The sequence below is a fragment of the Haliaeetus albicilla genome, chromosome 20, assembly GCF_947461875.1.
Source record: "Haliaeetus albicilla chromosome 20, bHalAlb1.1, whole genome shotgun sequence".
NCBI lineage: Eukaryota > Metazoa > Chordata > Aves > Accipitriformes > Accipitridae > Haliaeetus > Haliaeetus albicilla.
The window spans coordinates 8,088,538-8,103,256 of NC_091502.1; the positions used below are offsets into that span (position 1 = coordinate 8,088,538).

A 14,719-nucleotide genomic window follows, 5' to 3' on the forward strand; every position below is an offset into this window, starting at 1 on the left:
CTTGTTAGAATTTTTTGATGGAGGAAAAGGATTTTTTTTGATTGCTTGATGGTAGCATTGTTTGAGTCCTCTTTCTTTTGACATACCTACAGCTAAGGAATATTCACAGTTTCTTTTTTAGCTTTGAAGAACATTTCAGCATGTTCCTTGCCCAGAAGTCAGTGGTCATAATTGGCCACACAGTACTTTATTTATTTTCTGGATCATGATTGTAAAAAGACAAGCTCTTGGTATGGGGAGAGCAATGAGTCCTCTCGGTTCTTGGCTGAGGGTGTAACTGGACTGACTAGGAAATGGTGGCGGTTTGCTACAGTTCGTGGTGCGTCTGTTTCAGATGTAATAGATATCATCTTTCTCTGATACCACAGGACACTCTTAATTCAACTTCAGACCTTGGCAGAAGTGGAAGAAACTATACTGTATGGGTTTAGGTCCAGTAGTGCTTATGGTAAATTGCTTCTAGAAGAGGAAGCCTTCTGCTCAAAAGAGGCTTCACAGGCCAAAGAGAGAGCTAGCCATCAATGAATAAGGGTTCTGGTGTCTTTGCCGTGCTGATGGTACTTAGGTCTGTCTCAGACCTTAAATGTTACATGTAAAGAGAGAAAGATGACTGTTCTGATCACGTGACTTTCTTCCCTTTTGTTTCTATTTTTGTCATTAACACTGTGGTTGGTTTTTTTTATGCTCTCTGATTACTTGAGATGACTTTTTTCCCCCCCAATACACATCAAGGTCGTTTTAGCTTGCCCGACACTGTTTTCACAATAGAGAAGTTTGAGTCTGTTTATTTGTCTTCCCTGACTCCTTATCACTTTAGAGATAGTGCATGTTTTTCTTTTACAGAAACATTCCGTGCACCCACATTTCGAAATGGCCCTGATAAAAATGGCTTTTCTCTTGGATGCAGCAAAAATCTGAGGGAGGTTTTCGGAGATGAAAAGAAGTATTGGCTACTCCCTATCTTTACCAGGTATTCAGTCTGAATGGGAATGAACTGGGGGATAAATTGATTCCATGACTTTCACCTTGCTTCCCCTTCTCCTAAAAAAAATAAAGCACAACTGAAAAGCCAACTCGTAAGTCCTGCATGATGAACATTGGTGTAGGGAAAATGTGCAGGAGAAAACTGAGCGAATTCTGCACAGGGTTTTCATTCAAAGAGAAGGGCCTCATTGATAAGGGCCTTCTAAATATGGAAGTTTGGAAAGCTTTGAGAAGTGTATTTCAAAAACTGTACATCTTTTGGTGGTAGTATTAGTGTCTGATTATAGAGCAGTAATCAGCAACTCAGAGGAGAACCAAACGCTTGAACTTCAGCAGCATTGAGACAACATCAGTTTAAAAACACCCCCTATTACCCCTGAAAACACTTGACAGCTTTCCTTTTACTGTAGATGACAGTTTAGGTATTGAAAGCTGCCTGAGAAAATGCGTGTAAATAAGCAGCAGTGCAAAAAAAAATTCTGATACAATGCAAAATACTGTTTTTAAAACTTCAGCTGAGCCAGTGTTAGGGAGTTGCAGACAAGCGTCAGAGAAGCTTGATGAAGCAAGACTGACCTGCTGCCCACTCCCACCACTCCTGAAAGTCAGCAGAACAAAGTAGGAGCTGTATTTCAACACTGCTTTTAGGGGGTCATGTATCAGTTAAAAATATTGGTGAACCCATTTGTGACGCTGAGGTCTGGTAGCAAACAGCAGAGGTAATAACGAGATCTTAAGTTGCCTCAGTTGTTTGCTCAACTACCATGACTTTTCATGTGATTAAAGACAGAAGCTATATTCTAGGTCGATCAGTCTGTTTTGCCACCACATTTTATCCTGATTAAACTTGCTTTAAAAGAAGGCTTAGCTAACCTCAAAATGATGGGTGGGGAGGGGAAAGCATGGCCACCAAAATATTATTTATGCTTCTGGGGTTGTAAATACCAGATAGTCTGGCTACATGTGCACGGTGGTTTGGGGCAAGACCCAGGCTACAGTCTACAGAGACACAGGGATGTTTCTGCAAGACATAGGCTAGTGATGTGCTCAGCAATCCATACTGAGTGATATGGTGGGAATCATTTGAGCTCCAAGATTTAATTAACTAATCATCTGGCTTAGTGGTAGAACTGCCTTGCTCAAGTCTGGAGTTCAACGCTGCACTCAAGTAATTGATTCGAGCCTGCAGCATTTGCCTTTTGCATGGGTACTTTTCAGTTCATTTAAGTCAACTACAAATAGTGATTTGAATATTTGTTTCTGGTTTAGTTTGGGCGACGGATGTAACTTTCCGACTCGTTTGGTGATTATGGATCCAGAGCAACTTACTGTCTCAAGCCAAAGTGAACCTGCCAAAAGGTAACTATAGCATTTAAGTTAGTGATTTTGTACTGTTCTGTACCTCATCTGGAGAAAAAATTGTTTCAAAATTACTTAGTTTTTTATACTTCCTGTCATCTTCAAAGTGAGTTTGTAAGTCTTCAGAGAAGGACAGAATGGATCAAGACTAAAAAATGGTGCTGCTTCATGCAGAAATTGTTTCTTGGTTTTGACCTGTAACAGAGGATATGGCTCTGAGGAAACAGTAATGCAGAAAGTAAGAGAGCTTACTGGCTCTTAACAACAATCAGCAAAGTTCCAGGGAAGACTGAATAATGGCCCATGGAAAAAAAAGTTCAAGATCTTTTTTGGAATGAGAGAAAGGCAAGGTAAGGTATTACTTGTACTTTACCTCCTCCGGCATGCTTAAACAAGGGATGCTGAGACACAGTTTGCGAGAGAGTTAGATCATTGTGGCTAGTGCTGGTTTTTAGCACTGGCGTGTTTTTAGCTCATTACATTTTATCCCTCCAAATTTGCATGGTTTGTATCTTCAGTGTACTTTCAGGAAGCCTGCTTTAGATTCAAAGACACAGGAGTATGTGAAACTTCTGGGGGTGTTTACATTTGTCATTTTAGAAGTGTTCTGTATAGTTTGGTGAATTTGTAGCTGAAGATTGTTGTCAACAGCAGTCACCTGAGTTACCAGGCATTAGGGAGGTTCAAAGGCAATACTGAGAAGTTGCTTCCAGTGCAGCATAACCAGTGGAATTTAGACAAGAGCAGGACCTTTGTGCAAACAGCAGAGTATCCTTTTGCATTAAGAAGATTTTCAGCAGAAAGCCCTAGCATTTACTGATGGAATAAGATGGCATTAGGTTGTTCTTCCAGACAGTACTGGTTAAGTTTTCTTTTTAACAGTGTGGCAGTAGCCTTGTTGTCAGTATGCCATTTCTTGTCTATCAATCTGTGCTTTTTTTCCATTAGAACTGTGAGTGGCTTATGTCAGGTAAGGGTTTAGAGTGATGACAGGAACAAGCCTATAGGAGAACGGAGTTGGGGGCTGGGGGCCATTTTTAGTTGGCAGTGTAGGTGGTTTTGTTTGCTTTGCTCTTAAGTAACTTCACTACTCTACAAATGTCTGAAATAAGTAGCTACTGCTATTACAGAATTCCTGTTGACTTTGCTTACTTTTCAGCTCTGGAGGCAGTCAGTCCTTTCCTACTCGACCACTCAGTGAATCACAAAATCGATTGCTAGCCAGTGACAGTCAGTGGGTGGAAAGTGGCCCTGAAGAGGAAAATGTTAAATCAGGTAGCCTGCACCGTAACACTTCTGTTGATTCTATGGTTTTCTTTGTGGTGGGTTTTTCCATTTTCTTTTAGGCCTAAAAAGTCCTTAGGAATTGGTTGGAGTTAAGTAGAAGAAAATTTGTTCCATAGAATCAAGACAGCATGTTTAGAAGTTAAGGCTAACTTGTCTCATGCTCTGCTCCAAAATGAGTTACTACACTAAGGTAATGGATAGATAATTCTCACTTTCGTGCTTCCTGTTCTGAGATTTTGGATCTTTTTACATTTGATTAGGGGGAGGAAAATACTTTTCTAAAACAGGCACAACACAATAAATGTGCTTTCTGGTTTGAAGTCTTTGCTATTTGTTGTGCAAATCTGCAAAAACACATAATTGAGATTCTCTCACATTTTAGGTGCAAAAAAGCATATTATAGTTTCATTGGAAAGCTGATCTCAGCTTATTACTAACCAACCATCTCAATGAGAAACAGGTAAGACCAACATAATTGATTGCCATTTCTGTATATGTATGAGTAAACTAAAATAGACATCCTGAAGTCAAAAGTCACTAGTCATGGAATGCAGAGGAGTCCTCTGATGTTGGATGAGTAATAGAAAAGTCTAAATAAAACTTAGAATGGCTGTCCAGAAGACAAGAATGGGAGTAAAGCTGTAGTGCATGAAACATGGGCTGGCTAGATCTGAGATGAGTCAGACTAATCCTGTAATTTAGATTGAAGTGGGTAGTGCTGGATTTGTCACCTGACCAGGGAGAAGAATCTAATCTGCTAAATAGGCGATTTCAAGATGAAGTGCTGTCTTGAGGAAGTGCTGTTCTTAAGGAACAACTCCTTAACTGTCTTTTTCTTAATCGTATATTGGTGGGCTGTGCTCTGCTCTTATACTTTAGCTGTGTGCATACAAGGAAGGAAGGTCAATAGGTAAATACAGGTGTCTGCATACGGACTGCTTAGTCACACTTGGGATTGACAGTGATCTTTTATGTAAGAGTTCTGCATGCACTTTGCATTTAGGAAATACAGTGAGTGCTGCTGCATATGTGAAAACTTCCCTTGGTCTATTTCCAGTGACTACATTAAACTTCTTTTATATTGACTTCGTACTGTGGTAAGCTTATAAGCTCCCATTAAATTTTTCTCTCTGGAAGAGAAACAAATCTTATTTGGACAACTAGCAACTGTAGATGCTGAGGGCTGACTCATTCACCCCTTCTGCCTTCCCACCACCACCACCCCAAAAAAAAAGGGGAGACAGAACTTGCGAGGAATTCCCATTTTCTTTGGAAAGAAAACACGATATTTGAGGTTTGTGACCTCAGTAATTTTAGGATCATTTTTTTTTTTCTTTCTTTCTTTTTTAAATAAGGCTTCTGACCTAGAATCATTGTTTTGGTGGGGTTTAGCAGGGGTGGTTTGTTTTCAAGAAAAAAATCTGTCTAAAAGGTCTTTGCAGGGGATGGTATGGTGCTTGGACTGATGTTGGTCAGACTGCTCAATGTAAACTCATACAAAATCAAAATTAGACTAGTTAGTGGTACTTCTGAAAAACCTACTCAACCATGAGGACCCACCAAAGATGAGTTTTCCCTTTGCAAATTTTCTTAACAATTCATAAAAATGTGCAAATGAATGTCCCAAGCAAGGGACTCCTTTCAGCCTGTAGCTATATAAAAACTAATCTGATCTAAACAGGTTACTAACGCTTTTCTATTCTTCATAGAAAGGAATACATATTTTCTGAGACCAGTTCATCTGAGCAGCCTTTGATAGGGTATTATAGAAAGGTCTTAATCTTTCTTTCCACTGATTTAGAGAGGGACTGTAAGTGACTGGCTTAAGCTAGACAATTAACTGGTAATACTTTGGGATTAATTTTCTTTCTATCCTTCCTCTCTTCCTGAAGTCAGGCCAGATTTCATAAAGGAAGATTGTGTACTTTGTGTCACACCCGAACTGCTGTAGTTTTGAAAGTTGTATAAATAAATAGTGCATAATTGCACCCAACACAAAAGCATTTTGGTATGTGTTATCTCGAATAATGGTTAACTCAGTAGCACAATGTTTCAGATGTTTTGAGTTCAGTTGGTTTTGATCACAGCTTCTGTAGACCAAGGTGGTTAATTCCAGTCCCCCTGCAATTGTAAGCAACTGTGCAATAGCTCTGAGATCCAACATCTGTTCCATGCACTTTTGTATACCCTGTAACAGACTGATAGTTGTATTTTTCAATTTTATGCCTATAACATGCAGAAGAAGCAAAGTCATAGCTGATGAAAAAAATTCCCTGATTATTCTAGAAAAAAGAGTGATTTGCAAAAGGTGGCCAATCCCCCAGCTAGCAGTCCCCCAGCCTCACCTAGGCAAATACCATTTGTGTCTCTGTATGTATCAATTTAATTCAAAATGAACGAGCAATTCTTTCCAATCAGGGATCCAAGAGACTTTAGCCATAGGTCAGTGGTGATGGATTGACATTCTTAGTGCAGATAATCTTCTAAAACATAAGAGGTTTAAAACAAAAACAAAACAACGCCCCACACCTTCCAGAAGGCTAATTATGAGTTGAAGTTACCTTAACTGCTGTCCTGAATCAGGAGTCTGTAAATCATGTTACCTAGCTGCATTCTTGTCATGCACTATAATCTAGTTTTTCAAAGCTAATGGTATAATTCCACTAATTACCTTTTTTGTTTCACTAGGTTTCTGCAACATGTTTTGTGCTTGAATATTACTTAATTTTGTTTGGAAGAAGTTATCAGTAGAAAATGGAACATGAACATTTTAGGAAGAGACAAGAAATTTAAGTTTCTGCACAGTACGATGGATTCTTGTAAGCACTATTGCAGAGCAGGGAAGTTAAGACAGATGCCTTAAGATTCTTAACGTGCATTTATGCAACACTGAATTATATACTGCTACCAAAGGGCCAAATCCTGAAGTGCCCTGCTTGGATGCACAAGGTCCAGAGTGGGAACTATGCATTTCTGTATGCTGCAGTGATGGGGGTAGATTGCAGAGACTCCTACCTCCCCCACAGGCAAACTTCATACCTTAGGCACTGCAGAAGTCACTTCCATAGCAGGTCTCCAGGATACAGAAAGAAAGAAAAAAGGAAAAGAGAAAAAGAAAAGAAAAGAAAAAAAAAAAAGCGGGGCGGGGGGAGTGGAGAAAATCAACATAGAGCATGGCCAGTGAGTCTGAAGTGCGACTATACATAGTTCAAGCACCAGGTGATGGGGAATGGACTGGATGGTGTCTTCTCCCCGCCTTCCTATTAGCCAGTCTACCCCATGATCACAGCTCTCCAAGTCTTTCAGGACTGAGGATTCCTTCTACTAGCTGTGCTTTGGAGCAAGGCAATGACAACAACATAAAAGCCTTTTACTTGGGTTTTTTTGCTATAGGATTGAGCCCCCTCATTGGTTTAACTTGATATATGTAACCATATCAAGAACAGAGCTCAAAGAAGCAAACTCCATTTTTTAGTTGAAAAAAGCATGGATTATTACTTTCCAACAATTGTCTATCAGCATACAAAGAAAAGCCAATCTAAAAAGGAATTAACAATTGTTATATTTTCTGTTAGTCTGCAGTGTTCTGTACGAGGCAGTAACAAAATGGTAAAGTACCCCTGAGAAAAACCTTATTGCAGTTGTGTGTTGTTAGAAAATGGAACTGGAAGAGTACTGCTTTTTCTGTGGGACTCTTGATGGTTTATAAATACTGTTTTATAGTTTTGTTTTATCTTTTTAATAAAGGCACAAGTTTTTATTGGTTCTAAAGTACCATTTAAACCAATATCAAGTACTTAAAAGAAAATTAGTGTTGGATCATACATCTGGTTAACACACTGAAAATTTGTATGCTTTAGTCTGCCACTTTCAAGTCCAGTTTAAGTGATGCTGAAATTGCTAAAGATTGAGTACTTTGTGCAGTGATGTACCTGTTCACAAAAGGCGAAATGTGTTTCCTGTGTGAGGAATAAAGTCCATCCTAAGCTTAAGACCTACAGCAAACAATATGGGGTTTTTTCCCCCTCACTCCTCTATAGAGAAGACTGCTAACTCATCTTTGGGAGGTATTGGAATTTTGCACCTGGAAAAAGTGACAAATACTATTTTACTGTCTGTAACTTTTCTGATGTTTAGCTGATGTTGATTACAAATAGACATGAGCCCTTTTGATACAGACTGAAAGTAGTAGCCAGGTTGATGATCTGGACCAAAAGAACCTGTTTGGTTTCTCTCCCAGATTGATTGCTACTTAAGTCAAATATGTTTATGATGGAGATACTAAGGTATCAAGTATACTGTAAGGTTTAAAGCAAGTATTTTTTTGCCTTTGGAAAGAATAAATTTTCTTAGATATTAATCTTATAGAACAAGAACACTTTGAGAAGCTATGAACATGATTTGGTCACTGTTGGATGTTCCTGAGACAGAAGTAACGGTCTAAACCTGAGTGTTTTCTAAAAGTTGCAGAACATTTCTTCAAACTTGGTACAAGAAATTTTGCGTTTGCTACTATCAAAACTTATAAAAGTATTGCTACACATTAATCTGAAAGGTTTAGCTTTTTCTTCTCAAATGTCAAGTGAGAACTGCTCATCTGAATATAACCTCTCAGTAGTACTGCACCAGCAAAATTTCTTTGGGAAGACAACAGAGACAGAAGACTGCAAGTTCAAATGGCTCATTCTGAATACCAAAATTTGCAGCCCCAAATACTGGTGGAACTAATGGAGGGCCCAGGATATCATCTGGCTTTTACTGCATCAGTGTGTTACAGCTGGGATAACACATACATGCACAGTCATTGTCTAGCAGAACTATAAGCAAAATCTATGTCTCTGATGTGGTAAATATCACTGATTCAGCAATACAGTCTCTGCCCCCTTCCTCCACCCCCAAAGTGCTTGATATACCCCCATATGAATTTATATATACTGTAGGCTAACATCAGTGTAACTTGTTTGATTTCTTAAGTCAGGATAGTTAATCTACAGGAAAAACTGCAAGTAAACAGACTGGGCTAACTCCATGTGTGTTCTCTAGCGAGTGCTGGTCTTCTGAAACCAGTTCTTTGTATATCTGGTGGATATTTTTGTGGCTTTTCATGAAGAGCTGATGTTTCTGACATCTTTATGCAGATCATGGGTACATTTTGTCCCAGATTTTTCTCATGTTTCGGATGAAAAAAGGAGAGCAGTGTGCTTAGGATACTCTTGAGGCCAGAGTTACTGTTGGTGTAAAAGCAGGCATTACTGAAAAGTCACTTTGACAAACATGAAATGTAGTAAAATGATTCAAATATGATTCTTCCAAATTCACCCCCTCCCCCTTTTCTTCCCCTCCAGGAAACTGGTTACTAAGAAAAACGCCAGACTGGTATAAAGGAATTAACTTGTCTAAGGGAATTGTATTGATGAACTCTAAGGGCACACCAGTGAGTGGAATGGGAGGGTCATGTTTTCCTGGCAGGCCCTGGCTGCAGAGGAGGTATCGTGTCTAGGGCAGCAGGACAGTGTCTTCTGTTCTCCAGAGTTCTGTCCTGACAGCTCCCTAGCTGTAAGCAAGGGCACTCTGTGCTGTATCAAACAGTAGGACAGGAAAAATGAGGGAGCAAGCCAGGAATTTAAAAGTTGGTGAGGACAAAGAGCTGTTTGGCTGTTGAGTTGCAAGCAGACTAGGGTATCGCTGCCAGCAGAGGCAGGGGGGCTGTAGAGGTGCTCCAGGAAATAGGTCCTTTTGGCCCATGCACTGAAGAGCTGAAAACTTGCAGTGAATGCAGCAAGAAGAGCGGCTCTGCCTGTTCAGGAGGCCAAAAGAGAGATGGATCCTGAGAAAACAACTGTTTAGGGTGCTGCATCATGTGCTGGTTTTGTGCTTTAACCTACTCTCTGTTGGCAAGTCTTGAAAATACCTAGATCATCACTAAAAATAACAGCCCTTAAGCTTTTAGATCCATCAAAACAATTACTATTGCAAGCCATAAATAGTATTGCAGTTACTGCAGGATAGTCGACATCATTGGCTGCAATTAGGAACTATGCTTTAGTATTTCTTAATGCTTTTTTCTTTTAAAAAAATCCACGTACACACAGGAGTCATGCACACAAAATGACATTAAACTCCCAGTGTGAGGACAGAAGCCTGATATAGGGCAAGATTTCAGTGTGACTTCTTCTCAAGATTTCTGAAATGTCTTGAGATGATAAACCTGTCCCTCTGAAGATGAGGCAGGCAGATCCATAAATAGAAAATACTTGAAACATAGCTAATACAGTTTTTTTTCTTATGATTACTTGTTCTCAGAGTCTACAACATGCACATCATTGCTGCTCCTACCAAAGGCATATTATGGGAAGAGGGCAGGAGGAGGTGTAGGTTGCTGTCATAACTGACTTCCTACAGCATTATCCCGAGATCTCAGTGTCACAAGTTAGATGCATCACAAGCCTTTGATTGAAAACTTCCACTTTAAATATTCAGAGGGTTATTTTAGAGGGAGTTTGGGCACTTCTATTTTTAGTGATTTGAGTAGAAATTGTGGTAACATTTTTGTTAAAGCTGCCCCTTGAGCGTTCAATTTGCAGGTACCAAGCTACTTTTGGTATGCTATTCTTAGAAACTGGTCCTGTTCTCCAGAGTGCCTAAGTGCCTACAGTTTTCAGGTACTGTTTCTTCCGTCATTTGATCTTGTGTGGCTCTTCTGTGTTGTAATTAGTCTTTTGGGGTCTGGAGGTTTTCATTAAGTTCAATACCATTCACTACGCACTCAAATACATTCTTGATATATCTGAAGTGTATGGTCCAGTTGTAGCTCACCAGAGCCCCAAGAGGAGGAAAAAAGCGTTTGCAGCAGCATCACTGGCAGGTTTACCAAGAGATGCATTGACTGACATAGATTAACCAGATCTGCCTAGATCTGGAGCACTGTCTGACCATATTTATTAAAAATTTAAAAAAAAAAAAAAAAAAAAAAAACCAACCACAAAACCAAACTACAGCTTTGAGCTTCATAGTGTACATTCTCTGACGACACTGTCTAAAATTGTCTGTGATTGGGGGATTCACGTAAGTGTTTACAGAGGCTCCAAACAGCAGCTACTTTAACTCAGTGCAGATCAAGAACACATCTGTCACAGTACCTAAAAAATAGCTAGGTGTGCAACATCAGAGGCTCTTCTATCCCTAAATGGCACCAAAGAGAGCAGCTGCATATAGTGATTTGTTATAATACTGAACACATTTACTACACTCATTTCTATCAATTTTTGTATATATCAACAGCTTTTTATATGCATTTTTCTTAATTATGTAACTGTCATGACATGTAATGAAGCTGCAAGTTGCAGTTTGTATGCTGATTAAAACTGGTGTTTGGCTGTTTGTTTTCTGCAGCAACTACTTGAATCTTCTTTCCATTAGGTAGTGAAGTCTGATAATGTTTACAGGATTGCTTGCTGTGTTTTGAGGGGGTTCCCCATCTTTCTTCCCATGCCCTGCCCCAAGAAACAGAGAGCACATGCTCAGCAGTCAAGCAGGTGTGTTGGGGATGAAGCATTGGGATCACCTCTATTGGCACCAAAGCATTAATGGTGACAGGCACATTCCCTTCTGTTCACATTGCTTAGCTGACAACTTACACACTTAGCATGTTCCTCTCCGATTTCTCCTGTCCCTTAATCTGTTACTATCAGCTTTATTGTGAGAAACTTAAATCTTTATGAATGACAATTTACAATCATAAAACTATCATCACAGAAACAGGCAGCAAACCTGCTGTTAAATCTGCCCCCTCTCCCTGTCCCCTTTTTAACTGAGATGAATTAAATATCGCTGAGTTATCTCAGCAATTATTTTTGCATTTGCCAGCAAGGGTCATCAACATTTGCACTAATCACAATGTCCCAGTTGTTCTGCTTCCATGTAGTCATTTTTAATTGTGCTACCTAAACTTGTAATGAGCTGTATTTAAGTTTGAGGTGAAGTGTAAAAGATATATGTAATAACGACACATTTACTGTATTTTTGGTATGTTACAGATAGGACTAGTCCTATGCACAGAGAAAACATGTTGCCATTTATAGTTTAATACTTGAAGTAACTTTTTAAAATGGGCTTTTATAAATGAATTAATTAAATACAGAATCACAATGCTTTGCCTGGAAGTTCCTTCATGTTTTAATTGTATTGTGCAATTTCCCCATATGTATACTTTTCCATAAATGTTATCCATCTTAAGCCATTTATAACCATTAAAAGTGCATTCAAGATTTTGTACATCAGTGTTCAGACCTGTTCATACTTCTCTGAAGTATAGTTCATGTTTAAATAAAAATGTTGTACCATTTTAGGCCTCTTTTCCAAAGTGACAAAATATGAATGGACTTGACACTTGAATTCATCACTGAATGCAACATCAACTTAATAAAAGTATGTGAAAGAATCTGAAAATTGCTTAGCTGTAGCCTGTGTGTATACTGGTGAGAAAAACTGCCTACCTGGGAAACATTCTGTAACTGTTCCACAGATTTTACACTCCAGCTGCAACAAACCTGAGACTACACTCATTCTTGACACATCTTCTAGGTCACTTGGTCTTGAGAGGGGAAATAAAAGAACTCTGACTTGTGGCTGACTGTATACCTTCAGGACACTAAATGTGACTTAGAAATCAGATTGCCACTCAAACAGGAATCAGCTATGTTCCTTTTAGATCAGGAATGATCTCTGTAAGAGGACAGTAACATCCAAGTTGACACTGACATGACAATGACACTGGCATTTAAATTCAACAATTCTTTCCAGAAAGTTTAAAAAAACTGGAACATTTTACAATCTTCCATGAATTCAAGCCTCATACACCTGAGTAATTCTAGTTCATCTTGGTCCTTGCATGCCTGATGAAGTGAGCACTACCTACATAGTATCAGTTGTGTCTGGAGTATTGATCTCTACAGAAGTATCCCTTCAGAAGGGAGAGTGACCAGTAAGAGCCATCTGGTCAGTACCAGCGGATAATCCCTTTCAACAGAGCAGGTGTGTTCTCCTAGCTTTTGAAAGGAAAACGGTGAAGCTATACATCTAGTTCAAATCATCAGCACTGCACTTGGTAACTCACAGTTTTATGCAAAACCCCTGAAGAACAGAAGGCAAGCAGATGGTAGAGAGCCACAGAAAAAACTGTCTCTTTAGAAAAAGACAATAATAAAACATATACTGTTCTGTAGGACTACTTTTAATGTAAGATTTTGTATACCGTAGCAAGGTCTAATTTGTCATCTACCCTTATTATACTGAGTTACAAAACTACCGTAATAAGTACAACAGCAGATCCCATGGTAGTCCGTAATACACGCCAATACTCTGTATTAATCAAGATGTCCACTTTTTTGACACATTTAAGTGGTTTAAATGATCACTGATGTATCTGTGCTCAGGAAACTTGGCTTTCATCAGGCTTTTGAAAGCTTCCCATTTTGCCTCTCTCTCTTCTGTGTTATGTTTGTACTCCTGTTCCCGTGTCAGGTAAGGTCGACTCAGCCAATATTCATTCTCTGCTTCAATTTCCAGCCTTCGGATCATTGCTTGCTTCATTGAAAGGGTAACCGCTCTTGGTCGCCTGTACTTTCCAATCCATTGTCTTCCAGGAATTCTCTTTCGGAGTAATACCGTTGTTAAAAACATTATGCCTCAAAATACAAACAAAAATATAAAATACTTATTACCTTAGGGACTAAAATTAAAAATGTAACAAGAAAAATGAGAAACTCTTAACACACTACACTGCCTTTTAGCTGGCTGTTGAGTTTGAAGTTCAGAACCTGATACTCACAACCAGCCGTTACGTAGACAGTACAATGACAGACATACTGTAAACTTAACACCAGAAAAGGGAAACTGAAATCTTTACTTAGTTAAAGAGTTTACTGAGTTATCCTTGCATTGAGATTAAAGCATATCATCCATAAATTATTTATGAAAATTCCAGTGCCAGGTACTAATAAACAAAGGAATCACTTCATTCCTTCCTTCTTCAAATAGCTAACTGCGTTGTCAAGACAGTGAGTGTTTCCAGGTCTGTCTTCTACATCCAGATCTGGCCTTTCCTCAGTATTAAGTTTAGAACTACAGTCTCTCAATAAACTTATTAGTATACAGTTACCTAGTCTTGTATTTTAACTATGGGAAATCTGGTTTGTAGAGAAGAACAATATCTTGTAGTAGACCAACTAGTGTACGTAGAAAGCACAAATACAGTTTCCGACACAATTCACAGGTGTAACAAAGGCAAGAAAGGCCAAGCTACGTTTAGATTTGACACGCTTGCTCTTCATTAACCTGTTTATTAGTCCTAAACATGCCTAACTCCTAAGTCTCTCATTACACAGTATTTTCATCAACTAATAAGTCAGCCAAGCGCCTTAACACGGCATTAACCAGCACTACCGCTGAGAAAAGCCACCCCACCATACCACTCCCGCGGTGCAACTGCATGCTGACATTCCACTCTCCGACACAGTTCAGAAGTGAAGCTGCGGGGCTTCGCGGGGGCATTGCTGCCTCGCTCCCTGGTTCCTCTCCCGGCAGGGCAGGGCAGGGCAGCCCGTCTCCTCAGCAATACCGGCTGCTCGCCCTCAGGCCTGCGGCCGCTGCGGCCTCGGCGGCGATCGAGGCCGACGGGACTGCCCACCGGGGCTGCCCACCGGGGCTCTGCAGTGCCACAGGAGCCACCCGGGCCGCCGGGCACCCGCCAGCTCTAGGCGGGGCTCGGCCGGCGCGGCGGAGCGCTGCTGCCTGGGGAAAAGGATCCCCTGCCCCTTCCCCACCGGCGTTACGGCCCAGGCCGGCCCACCAAGAGACACCCCGCGCCCAGGCCGAAGAAGCACCGTGAGAGGCCACAGCGGTGCTCCGAGCCCTGTAACTAACGGGCCCCTCCCCGCCGCCCTCACTCACCGGCTCCGGTGACAGCTCCAGCCCCCCCCTCACGGCGGGAAGCGAAATGGCGGCGGCGGCGGCGGCGGCGGGCGGCCCGTCTCGCGAGAGCTCGCGGCGGGCGGGGCGGGGCGGGGCGTGACGTGGCGGCGCCGCCAAT

The 14,719-nt window shown here is 40.5% G+C and overlaps 2 protein-coding genes across 5 annotated transcripts in view; one reads left to right on the top strand and one right to left on the bottom strand.

Annotated features, from left to right (window-relative positions):
- Positions 1 to 12,078, top strand: part of ZDHHC20 (zinc finger DHHC-type palmitoyltransferase 20) — a 50,041-nt gene extending 37,963 nt beyond the window's left edge. For 3 of the 4 annotated variants that reach the window (XM_069808165.1, XM_069808163.1, XM_069808164.1), the window contains 5 exons: positions 844 to 970; positions 2,254 to 2,343; positions 3,503 to 3,618; positions 4,013 to 4,090; positions 6,319 to 12,078. In XM_069808165.1, coding sequence (XP_069664266.1) covers positions 844 to 970; positions 2,254 to 2,343; positions 3,503 to 3,618; positions 4,013 to 4,050 — 371 coding nt within the window. In that variant the 3' untranslated portion in view covers positions 4,051 to 4,090; positions 6,319 to 12,078. The remainder of the gene's footprint in view (positions 1 to 843; positions 971 to 2,253; positions 2,344 to 3,502; positions 3,619 to 4,012; positions 4,091 to 6,318) is intronic. The other variant, XM_069808162.1, reaches the window with a different exon arrangement.
- Positions 12,079 to 12,841: 763 nt separating this feature from the next.
- MRPL57 (mitochondrial ribosomal protein L57) lies at positions 12,842 to 14,639 on the bottom strand. The gene is made up of 2 exons (XM_069808167.1): positions 14,581 to 14,639; positions 12,842 to 13,316 (listed from the first exon to the last, which is right to left on the bottom strand). Exon 2 carries the CDS (start codon positions 13,309 to 13,311, stop codon positions 13,000 to 13,002), a length of 312 nt encoding a protein of 103 aa, XP_069664268.1. The 5' UTR covers positions 13,312 to 13,316; positions 14,581 to 14,639; the 3' UTR covers positions 12,842 to 12,999.
- Positions 14,640 to 14,719: the final 80 nt, after the last annotated feature.